Source organism: Parasteatoda tepidariorum, chromosome 5, assembly GCF_043381705.1.
Source record: "Parasteatoda tepidariorum isolate YZ-2023 chromosome 5, CAS_Ptep_4.0, whole genome shotgun sequence".
Taxonomy (NCBI): domain Eukaryota; kingdom Metazoa; phylum Arthropoda; class Arachnida; order Araneae; family Theridiidae; genus Parasteatoda; species Parasteatoda tepidariorum.
In genome coordinates this window covers 91,390,948-91,403,522 of record NC_092208.1, presented here as the reverse complement: position 1 = coordinate 91,403,522, position 12,575 = coordinate 91,390,948, and the positions used below count along the sequence as shown (strand labels likewise).

Sequence of the window (12,575 nt, the reverse complement as noted above, 5' to 3'; positions counted from 1 at the left end):
TAAATTTCATTTAAAGTTATATAAAAATAAATCTATGCTAATGAAAAAGAATATTACTGGTACTTTAATATTATTTTGTTCATTTAAAAATTAAATCTGTATTTGAAGACTGTTTTTATGCCCCTTTAATTCCTCAATTTATCACAATTCGATTTTCCCTTTCTTTTTTTTACTAAGATTTTCATGACTTGCGTATTCTTTTCGAATACTTGCAGAATATTTTCACCCCTCGAATTTTGAGAAGTTCCAAATTAATTTGTTATTTCAGTTTAGGATTTTTTAAATTTATTTTTTCCCAAACTTCTATTTTTCGATTATTTCAAATCATTTCTTTTCATGCTCATCTTTTATTTACTTGAGTAAGCAATAATTATTTTATTTTAGAGGAAGTCTCACTGTACACTAGTGTGTTAGGTTTTTGAAACTTTTTCTTATCAAAGCTAATAGCGCACCAGGAGGGGACCATAAGTCTTCACTGCAAAACAAATCAGTCTGTACTTTTTTACATTCTAAATGATGTACCAGTGAAGTAAGTAAAAAGGGATAAAACCCCCTTCATTCACTCCAATGTTAGATTTCATTCATTCTTAAACTATACTCCTAACACCTGTTCAGAGCAAAAAATGAACAGGAAGTCCCTATTGAAGTAACCACCTATTGTATTCTTGTCTTTTTAACTGAAAATTTGATTCTAGCAGGTGAAACATTTCTTAAAAATAAACAAATATTTTTTATTTTAGTACCTCTACTTTATGCAATTAAGCGAGGACTGGAAACAAAAAATATCAATTTAAACGCAGCAATTTAACATTAGTTTAATATAAAATAATTTGGTTCAATTAAAGTTTATTCGTAGAAGCGGGTTATGCGATCATCCAATATGCAATTAAGTGGGGACGACTAACTCTTATAAATAATTGCTATTTTCAGCTTTTTTGAGACTTTAAATGACTGTTATTCATTGGTAATGTGTGATACATAATAACAAATGTTAAATATTTGGCAAGGAAAACACTAATAAAAAAATACACCAAAAGCACAATATGTTAAATTGGTAGATTTGTGGTTTTAGTATGTTACCAACAATTATCTGGCTGAAAAAAGCTTACTCAACTAAAAAATCGTTTTTTTTTTTTTTTTTTTTTNAAAAAATATTTTTTTTTTTTGTAGTCAATTTCATTGGTGACCCACAGAATGAATGACGACAGTTGTTGTGAACAGCCTTTTTATGGCGCTTGCTGGAAGGCATCCTCTAGCTTGATATGGCTTGCGTTAGAACCATGTATTGTATCGTGAGTTGTGCTGGTCTAGTTGTGTTCTGTCACCCCTAATCTACCAAGAATTTTGGAACTCCCTGTATTCCTTAAAATTGCTCTTATTTGAATTCTGTAAATGCTAATCTATATATATTTATTTCTCTTATGTGGCATCAAAAACGTGGGTATTTCTTTATCTAAATTGGCAACACTATTGTCGTCTATTCTAATTTATTTTATTAGTTTGTCTTAAGGATTATTTAAGTACTGTTAAATAATAAGTTATCGTTAAGTTATTAGTTAAATTCATCTTATTAAGTTTTCTAAAGTAATGATTTAAGTAGTGTTATATATAATAAGTTATATATGTATAATGAGTTATATTCAATTTATTTAAAATATGCATTTTTATAAAAATTAAAACTCAGTTATGAAGTAACTGTTTTGATTTATTTTTGATCTTTTCTAAAATGACTGTGGAAATTTGAAACATAATTGGTGCTGCATACTGTCATGCCAATTATAGATATTGGAGCTTGCCTTTTTCAAGTTATAGTACATATATTATGCGATACTAAAGATATGGCTCATGCAGAAGTAGAACAGCATGTAATGGAGCATTGGGATGATTTTTCTATCTTATCTCGCAACAGAGATGGAAATAATTTAAATATTTATACTGTCTACTATGTTGAAAGTCCCCCAACTCTTATTAAGGTGTTTTGTGTGATTTAATGGTTACTGTGCAGATTTTAAATTTTTATTAAAATTCAATAAAAATAGAATTTTGATAATATCACTCTTGAAAATTGTTAAAATTGAAATCAAAGTACTTCCTCACAGGCATTTTATAATTGTATATATTTCTGTGTTATTGTGCTCCTGATTAACATGAAATCGCTTAACGTGAAATATGACTTTACATGAAACACATGTTTGGTCCCGCGAGTCAGCAAGCAATTGTTATTGTATTTTATATGTTAAGCATGAAATATTCAAGTTGATTATCGCTTAACATGGAAGGAAACTGGATGCAGATAGTAAACATGTGAATAAAGTGCCAATTATTCATTTTGAGGAATGCCATTTTTATTATTTTTTTTTTATAGTTAGATGATTGGCAAATGAATAAAGTAGTACATAATATTTTATAACCGTCGTTGAACAGCCAACCCAATTAGTAGTTTACAATTACTGAGGTATCCTTGTAATTTTGATCCCAATCCAGAAGACAAAGGAGATCCAGGATCAGTACCCCCTGAGGTATTGATTTGTTATGGGAAATTGGAGGACTTGTGACCCCGTCAGATTTAACGTGCACCAGTCACTATTTAATTCTTCGACCAGCTACATTCGTACTCTCTTTCTTACAAACGCTAGTTCACCTCTCCAATAACCAGGCTATCCCGGCTCCTAGGACATAATATGTATTAATAGTATGTAATAAATTGTTTTCATGATGTGTCTGATAAGATGAAATCCGGTTAACACGAAATAATTCTGATAAGCCAGCCATTTTCGCTTTAACGAGATTCGTCTGTAACTAATTTGGAAAAGTTGACACTTCTGTAACATCTGACGAAAAATCCTTTGATCGAAAAACAGTCTTAAGATTACAATGGGAGAAAAAAATGACATAAAATAATGCATGACATTTAAAAAAAAAAGCACAACATCATACGTTTAATTTACGAAATTAAATCGCATTCAATTTTATTTAATAGAAAAGGGTTTTTTGTTGCAATACATTTCAGTACGGCAGATATATTATTTCAATTTCATGTTTTTTTTTTAATTCAAAATTTTATGTAGATTTCAAAGTAAAAGTGGTTACGAAATAGGATTATTCTGGAACACTTTTTAATTTTTCTTCATTGAGAAACGACGATCCAGATGTTTTGAGTTTTTTCTGCACATTTTTAGATAACTGTTTTCAATGTGGATCATTTCTTGAGTCATCGAAAGAGTTCTTTTGTGATTTCTATAAATGATTGTCCGTCTTTGTAGACACAGTCGTAATCAATGTAATTGAGACTCCTCCCCCATGTTGAATGAGTTGTGTCTTCAGCTCGGTAAAATTTGAACTGAAACGGTAATTGTATGACTCCCATGTTTTGCACCTGAAAACATATTCAATATTTATTCCTTGTGTTAAGCAGTAAAGGAATTTGAATACAGCATTTACAGTGGCGTGCCAACTTTTTTTNATAGCTACAAAGTTCAACTAAAAAGTTACTTTTTTCTAAAATTTTACTTTTTGACTATTTTTTACTCGGAATTTTACTTGATTTTATTTTCTCGAATGTTTAAATTTCAGGAGGGGCGAAATATATTGTTTGCCCCCTCACTAAAATTTCAGAGGGGGCGATTGCCCCCTCTGCCCCCCCGGCTGGCACGCCACTGAGCATTTATGACAATCAGCCCTGTTTTTGTTCACACCATGAACTACAGGTTTCTTAATATAATTTACATTGATGTAAATAGCAGGTTCTTTGATAACTCATCATCCAACCATGGCAAAGCATTTTGCTCATTTTAAGGCTCCGTCTTTTAACAGCAATGAGTCCCACAGTGAACTGATTGTTCGACTCGGTTCCCAGTAAAACACCCAAGTCGAGCATCAGTGAGAGGGGTGGATGATAACTTTCATCGGCCTATGGATGGGTGAATGTAAACAATAACAATCGTCCTTAAACCGGAAGAAATTTAGAAAATTTCCGGTGTATCCCTCCTCTTATGTTATGACTACGAGGCGATGTGAGAGCAAGCCTAATATTCTATGCAGTTTTGTTATTGTAAAAATATATCGGAAGCAGTAACCCGGGAGTCTTGAAAGAGCAATTTTACCACTAGCGTCACCACCCTTAGCTTTACACGATCACCCATCCATAAAGTGACCGAGGGTGTGCTGTTTCGGTTCTCGTCCAACCGTAAGGTGCTCGATCGACTTCGCAGGCAGGTCGGGCTACCAAATCACCTCTGCAGAGAATCAAAATTGTGATGGTGTTCTTAGATCATCCTCAGAGATGTTTCCCAGACAATAGCCCATTTGCGCAGCTGTACTGCGACTTAAATAATGTACTACTAGTGTAAAATTTAAATGTGTTAAGCTCACCGCGTCATTTTATGCCCTGTTTACGTCATTAACCTACTTTATATTTACTAATTGATGAAAAGCATCTTGATAATTTTTTACCTTACCTAAAAGGCACTGTACTTCAATTTAGTATAAAAGAAAGTGTGACTGTTTGTTATGGCTTAGCTCACACTGCTTGCGGAGAGCTGGAGGTTGTGAGTTCGATCCTGGCAGTCGACTAAAAAGTGGGTTGTGTAGCAGCAATAAAGCTCACTCTAAATCTGCCGTGGCTGAAAGTCCTTTCATTGGTTGTGGTGTGGAGTGTTGGAGAGAGGGGCACTATCCATGTTGTCTGACCGGGCTCAAAATTAAGTGGTGTTCCTACCATGGCTGTTAAATAGTAGTACTGGTACTTTATTTACGTCGCACAATGAGCGGGATACGATCTGGGAAACATCTTCGAGGATGATCCGTAAATATACCATTACAATTTTCAACAGACGATCTATTTTAGGGTTAAGAACTTTCAGTGTTCATCTCTGTAGCCTTGTAGTTTTGAACCCAACCCAGAAGACAAAAGAACTCCTGGATCAAGCATTGGGACAAACTAGTTTTCGTTGAGGTTTTTTAAATGGCGCTAACCCACATTTGCCAATGAAAGGAAAAGGAAAACCTCTCACGCTTAGCCCAACAGCAAGGGGATTCCAACTCATGATCCGTCTACCACTGAGGATATTTTACGCCAACACTGTGATCGGTGCGAACTAGGAGTAGAATTTTAACCTGGATTACCTGATTAGGGGGTGAACGCTTTATCCCCCGACTCACCTCGGCTCATGATAAGATCTTGTGACATTCGCTGAGTTTTGAAAATAAAATAACTCAATAAAAGAGGGCGAGTCGCGATACGTCAGGGGATAAAGCGTTCGTTTTTTAATGAGGTGAACCGGGTTCAAATCCCAGCGATGGCATCATGCTAGCCGGCATCCGGTTTGCACCGACCACAGTGCTGACGTGAAATATCCTCAGTGGTAGACGGATCTTCATGGATTAGAGTCCCTTTGCCGTTAAGCCAACCTTGGGAGGTTCACGTGGTCTTTCCTCTCCATGTAACGCAAATGCGGGATAGTTCCATCAAAAAAAGTCCTCCACGAGGGCAAAATTTCTCCCAAAACTTTAATCAGGAGTTCCCTTGTCCTCTGGATTGGGTTCAAAATTGTTTAGTGACGGAATAGAACATTACTAGTCGTAAACCCGAAAATTCAGTCGACTGTTCAGTGACGGTCATAGTGCGGGTGGTTGACCACTTGGATCAATCTGTATGGGTCCTCGTTAAACTGTTCTACCGTAAAGTGCTCGACTGCGCGTGCAGGTCGTCGGGCTACCGAAGCGGGGGTGCCATCCCCTCCGCAGAGAATCAAAATTGTGATCTTCGGATCATCCTCAGGGATGCTTCCCATACCGCCGCCAATAGCCCATTGTGAAGTTCTAGTGCGACGTAAATGAACTACAACAACAACATTGATGGTTATAAAATAAAATAAAAAGAGGGCAGTATTACTCACTTCCATGATGAGGGTAAAGTTGAGACGACGATTTTTCTTGGTGACAGGAATGTTTGTGCTCACCCACTTCAGGGAGTACCGTGAGTGCAGAGATGTCGACTCCTCCCCCGTCATCTCCAGATCTTCACCCTTCAATGAAGCTGACCTATGAAAAGATTCAGACGAACATCATTCATGATACAAATGCGTGTTCCATTGGCCCTGCAAGTTTCTCCAGTGTCAGAAATAGAATGCAGATTTATGTCAGCCTTGCAGATAAAATAAATACAACGAAAATGCAGACAAAATTAAGTTAACCTTTTATAAAAAGTATTTTTTCCACCAACTTCATTAATTTTTATATGTCGGTGGGAAGTCATTTTCCTATTTATGATTTGAGTGCGCATCTGCTCTTAACTCCAGAAAATACGAAAAACATAGCAACCAATTGTTATTACTATTCGGATAATAGTTAAGGTTAGCGTGGGGTCAAAAAGAGAGGCCCACTCTGGGGAGTTTTTTTTATGTTCATTTGATCATTTCTCAACGAATTAATTAACACAGAATTTATAAACTTAGTTAGTTATTAGCGCGAAAGTTCAAGTTTATGGCGAATTCTTTATAGTAGATAAAAAAACCTTCCATCAAAAAATAATAATAATAATAATAATAAATAAATGAAAGTCTAAAAATCAAATTAATTTTCGGTACCTATACTAATTTCTTTTTATGAATCAGTCTTAATCCCAAAAATGTTTTGACACAACATCACTAGAAAAAAATGGCCCTAAAAACAACAATCTCTTCCCAATTATTCCCGTTCTTTCATCGCGCAGAATTCACATCAACGTTCTTCAGAGGGTGGTTTTTTACGAAAATTTGACAAAACTTTCGAGACATCCAGAGACATTTCGTAGACTTTCGCGATCGCAACGCTCAAATACGCCATCTGGGGCGAAGACCAGTACCATGGCTTGACCTTTACTTCTCCTCCTCTTCTCAATTGTATAGGAATGACTACGATATTTTCCCCTTTCTTAATATTTTTCGTATTTGATTGTCACAATTATTTTTTATTTTTTTTAACTTCCACGACGCTTTCTTTTGGAACTATGTTCAATGTAGTTTTCCGTTCCATATAGTTTCCTAACTTAAAAGTTTTTGAAAATCAAGACAGAAACTAAACGTACTTCCTTCTCATATGACTCTCCACACGTTTATGGGGAAAACATGCGAAGTGTTGCCATAGATAGAGAGTTCTGTTCCACGTCATCTGCAGGCCATTTCGAACGTTAATATTCTGTTTTAGTTTTTAAAACATCGTTTGAAATGCAATTTTTTTTTAATATCAGATATCAATCAATATCAATTTTTTTATATCAGGTTTAAATCTCTCAAGCTTTATAATGTTTTAAATTTTTATTTACTAAGCTTTAATTCCGATGCTTAGTTCCTTATTTTTTTGTGTTAAGTTTTTAATGCCAACAATAATTAAAACAAAAATATTTGAAACCAAGAATATTTATTATTTTAATTTTACTGTTAGAGAATCTTTCTGTTTTCAATTAATAAATTTCAAACTAGTAATGTATTAATTAATATTTAGTACTTTCTTTTATTTCTGAAACTATTTCATCATGCATTGTAGTATTATTAGATATTTTGCCTTTTAAAACTTATGGACTTGCAAAGTGCGACTTTTGAATAGAAATATTTTAACACACGCTCTGCCGATAAATTCTAGAATTTTTTCACGATGTTGCAGATCAATTACAGCGGTTTCTAGCCTAATTGTTACGCTAGATTAATTCTCTTTATTTCTGTCATAATTACAACATTTAGATTTAATTTTTACAATTAATTATTTTAGAACCCATAGTTTATACAAAATAATAATGCTATTTTAGGAAATAAAGTATTTTTCCCTTGATAGAAAGTTTGAGCCTTGCTAGCGAATTGAACCATATCATGCAAATTTTCAATAAACTTAAGATGGTTTGAAGTTTAAATGTGTTATCATTGGTACCATAACTTGATTACAGGATGTGTTCTGGTTCAACTTGAAGTCAAACATTGTTCACTGGACAACTAGTCAAATTTTTATTTCGTGACGTAGCTAAAGCTTGTTACGTAATAGAATCGGTTGAACCGTAACCTCCGAGAAAGGTTACGGTTGAACCCAGGGACTGATTATCGCCTAGGCCCAATAGACACGGGCCTAGGGCCCACACTTTCTGGGGCCCTCAAAAATTAGTAAAAAGTCCACAATATTACTTTAAAAAAATACTGAAAGAAACAGTTTATCTCAAAAGAAGAATTTTTTATTTCAAATTTTCTTTATATTGTGATAAATCAAACTTGTGTAAACATTGCACTAATCAAAATCGAAAGTACAGCTGAATTTTAATGGGTGCCATTTTTACTCCAACGGCTTAAGCAAATGCAGCGAGAATGCATATTCGCAAAGTCTCTTATAAATGATTAGTGTCAACTAGAACTAAAAGCTTATTCTTAACAAATATGTAAAGCTGTAGATGGAAGGCTACAATCTTTACTACTTTTAGCAAAAATCACTGATTTCAATTGTTTGTGGTCACCAAGCTATTTTGATTTTCATACGATATTGTTTAATATTTAGATCTTAGAAAAATATTCTTCAATTGTTAGCTTTCAAATTTTTTTAGAATGTTTCTCATGAATCATGCAGTTCACTAGATTCTTTTTATTGTTAGGGCTACCCTTCAGAAATTTAATATTAAAATATTATGTTAGGGGCCCGAAAAATTTTGTGGGCCTTGGGCCTTAATTTGTCTTGATCGGTCCCTGGTTGAACCTCTTTCCTTGCTTCGGAGATCACCTAACTTATGATGGAAATATGAACATTCAAACGTAAATAGTTAATAGGCACCATCTCGTTCGCGTTGTGCGAATGGGACCTTGTAGCAAATTTACTCCTCTTTCTGGTTCACTGTGTAGGGTACTCTGGTTCAACTTAAAGGGAAACGTAATTTAATTTTACACATTATTAGGTTGTTTCTAAGTATCGATATATGTTAAACTTGATTATATTATACCCTGGTTCAACTTGAAGAGAAATATAGTTCAATTTAACTCCATCTTTGGTCGAGGCAAATTTTCTCCACATTACAGTTCAAGGAACTGATATTTCTTAAACTTGATTACATGATACTCTGGCTCAACTTGACTGGAGTTATAATTCAATTTAATACCTGACTTGGTTTTAGCAAATTGACTCCACATTAGGGCTCAAGGTACTGATATTATGATTCAACGTTGAACAAATTTGTTTGAGTGTGAACATAAGTATTGAAACAGAAAAATGAGATGAAATATGTTTAAACAACTGAATTGATATAGTTAGTGATAGCGTGCAAATAAACATTTTTAAGGAGTTAAAATTTATACGTACTTTATCGTCTGTGGTGGTTTAAATGTTAGTACAAATTTATAGGGTGTCTGCACTTTCATCTTAATTGTCTTCTCCGTATCGAATCTTTGACCATCTTGCTGCAGAATAAAAAATAAAAGAAAATGTCAAAACAAGTAAAAATTTTATAGTTTTTATATTTTTTTAACAGTTTGCAGGTGAAGCTAATATCTGTCTGCGTTTAATGGAGGGGAAAACCACTTAAACCGCCCACTTACTATGAAATTTGTTTAACCCCTTTGTGAATTTTTCACGTTAGCACTCTATTAATGAGTAGGGTCAGCGGGTGTATCTTTCATCAAAAATAGAGGCTAATCTAAGAAATAAAAAGTTGTAGCACGAGATAAGTTGCAAAATACTGAAGCAGACGACATTTTAAGAACTTTTTGTTAGTTGCTTCAAAAAGCTGAGCGAGCAATTTTTTGTTTATATCCTATTACGGGAGTCTATTTTGTAATTTGCGAAAGTGGAAACAACGACGGATTCTTCGCTATTGTAACCATTCTGAGCTTTTAAAAGAAAAAAGCTTTAACGTTGGTAGATAACAAAAGAACTACCTTACCTGCATCCAAAAAGTTGTGTAAGTAAGCATCGTCTGATATGCTGAAATCAGCGGAGTTCTTCCTTTTTAATAGCATTTAATCAATAATTCACTTTCATATTATTTATTGATCACCGCTTGGATTTGAATCTGAATTTTCCGAGCAGAAAAGGGCGCTCTATCCGATACGAATTTTCTCTTAAATGTATTAAATAATAATAACTCCACAATATGATGTTAAAGCGTAAGCAATGAAAAGAAGGTTACAGCTGTTTTATTACTGTACCATTTGCTCTTCCAATACTTTACTTTACTTTACATTTGGTGACGTTTCAATAATAACGATAAATAAAAAATAGAAAAAAATAAAGAGTGCTATCTCGTAAAAAAAAAAAGTAGCGTGCTGTGGAAACGTTAACAAATCTCAGAAAGGCAATCAAATCAAATATATCTTAATAAACTCTCTCGTGGAGTTAACCACATATAACCAAGGCGAGAAAGAAACTTCTGTGTCCTGTAAAAATTTAAATAGTAAGTGCCGAGAACTCACCTTAATATCCAGATCTGTCTCCATATGTCATATCTTTCGTAAGCTAAAAAAAAAACACTGTGCACGATTTTAAGGGAATGAATGAAGCCAACGAGTGCATGTGCAACTATTACAAACACTTTTTTTCTGTTACAGAAAAAGACTTCTTAATTTCCATATGACTTTATTTTTGTTTTATAAAATGGTAAATAATTGCATTAAATATATATTACAGCACAGAATTATACATGCAGGGTATCTATTAAAATCCGCATCCACCATCCTAATATTTAATCAGCTGCTATAGCTATAACAGTGTTGTCTTTGATAAAATAGCAATGAAATACATATTACAGTGCCACATGGTGGAGTTCAGGTACCTATTCATTTTATGTGTTTTCAAACCTTGTATTAAACGAAGACTGCTAACAATCTAACGCAAGTAAAGAGTTTAAATATAAAAGTTCAAGATTACATACCATTCATTATATTTTATGTAAATTCAATGCATAAAATATTTCGTATAAGTTCAGGTTTAAAGGTAAATATAAATTTTATGTTATATTTTTCCACTTATTACGAATTTTATATTTTTCCACTTACTTTGAAAAACACCAGACAGTTGGTGTCGTCCCTCTTAATGCTACAAGTCAATTGAAACTTAACTCCGCTCATGAGGTTATTGAATTTAAAATATCTTCTCTCATGAAAACAAAACTACGACCGCTAAAGAGGCGTTTTATTTATTTTTTTCCCTGCTGTTCTTGATTTAACGTTATCTATCCAACTTATTTTATCAGGAAATAGATATTTATCAGAAAATTTATCTAAAAATGTCTGGATAATTAAATCGATTGATTAACACACACGCTCTTACATTATACATTTATCAAAATATCATCACCTATATTTTGGTTTTGAAAACCACTGTAAATTTGATTTTTTTAAAAGCTGGATAATGGAAATGTGATAAATTGGGTGTTTAAAAAATTAGATGCAGCTTAAAGTATACGTTAAAAAAAGAAGCTAAAGTTGCGCGTTTACGGAAATGGAAAAATTAGTTCGATTGTTTTTAAACAACTGTTATGATTAGGGTATTTATTTAAAAGGATTACCTAGTGAATCCAAATAAATTCGGAATCAGCTATTTTTAATATAAGTTTCTTTTTTAATATATAATGTATAATAAGTCAGCTATTTTTAATCTAAGTTTTTAAAATTTCACATTAGGATTATTCTTAATATTTTTTAAAAAAACTGAATTTTCAAAATTAATGGTACGCACTTTTCCAAGAATAACGAGTGTTAAAATTTTGAGTTTATCGTTTAACGTTGAAAAGAAGCATCAAACGTTGAAAAGGCACCTTCAAACGTGTATGACAAGATTTGTTCATTTTATTAAACACACATTTTGAGTTTTGTTCGTTTTAATAAATACGCATTTTGAGTTAAGCGCGAAATAAAAAGTTCATCAACGATCTATTGCTCGAAATATACAAATTAATTCCCAGCAATTCTTAAATTCCTTTTTTAAAACATTTATAACAAATATCTATCTGTAATGAAAATAAATTCTGAATCATCATGCACAGCAGCAGCGTTGTCACGACAGCCCTTTGTGAGCCCGGGCCTTCCTTAGAAGCTTTTCCCAATCTGCTCTTCTCCTAGAAACTGATCTCCAGTAAGTTCTTCACTATCAGATGGCTTTTCCGTTTCTTTTTGGGTCTTCCTGTTGGTCTTTCGTAGGAGAAAGTCGTATTAAAATCCCTTAATGGGGGCTGGGCTATTTCTTATTAGGTGTCCTGCCTATGTCATTCAACTTAATCTTATGGATATTAAAAGAAAAAATATCTGTATAACCACCTCGTATCCGGGTTTCTCAGAACAGCGATTCCCAAAAAAGTGTTACATGGAACTTTATATTTCTAGGGAAGAGTCATAAGTGCTCCGAGAGTTTGGACTTTTCTTTTTCTTTTTTTTAAACCAATAATGACTTTTGCCAGTTTTTAGCCACAATTTTGGCTAAAAATGGGTGATGGGTTGAATTCCAGTTTCTCGTGAAAGCATTGCGATCTCTCCGACGTGCAGTGGGCGGAATTCTGCAAAAGCTGGCCTAAACTCATACTTCAATAATATTTTCTAAAAATCATCAGAGGACGTTAATTAAAAATAAGGCTTAGA

At 33.5% G+C, this 12,575-nt stretch overlaps 1 protein-coding gene across 1 annotated transcript; it reads right to left on the bottom strand.

Annotated features, from left to right (window-relative positions):
* Positions 1 to 2,934: 2,934 nt before the first annotated feature.
* Positions 2,935 to 11,158, bottom strand: LOC107454249 (CB1 cannabinoid receptor-interacting protein 1). Its single transcript, XM_016071373.3, has 4 exons — positions 10,998 to 11,158; positions 9,307 to 9,404; positions 5,898 to 6,042; positions 2,935 to 3,376 (listed from the first exon to the last, which is right to left on the bottom strand). The coding sequence occupies exons 1-4, from the start codon at positions 11,067 to 11,069 to the stop codon at positions 3,212 to 3,214; spliced, it is 480 nt and encodes a 159-aa protein (XP_015926859.1). The 5' UTR covers positions 11,070 to 11,158; the 3' UTR covers positions 2,935 to 3,211.
* Between the last annotated feature and the right edge of the window lie 1,417 nt (positions 11,159 to 12,575).

Excerpts from the sequence above, each read along its gene's own strand:
- LOC107454249 (XM_016071373.3), bottom strand. The coding sequence starts at position 11,069 with ATGAGCGGAGTTAAGTTTCAATTGACTTGTAGCATTAAGAGGGACGAC. Across the intron at positions 6,043-9,306 it reads AAACCACCACAGACGATAAA|GTCAGCTTCATTGAAGGGTG; the intron begins GTACGTATAAAT and ends ATCTTTTCATAG. Across the intron at positions 3,377-5,897 it reads ACTTTACCCTCATCATGGAA|GTGCAAAACATGGGAGTCAT; the intron begins GTGAGTAATACT and ends ATATGTTTTCAG.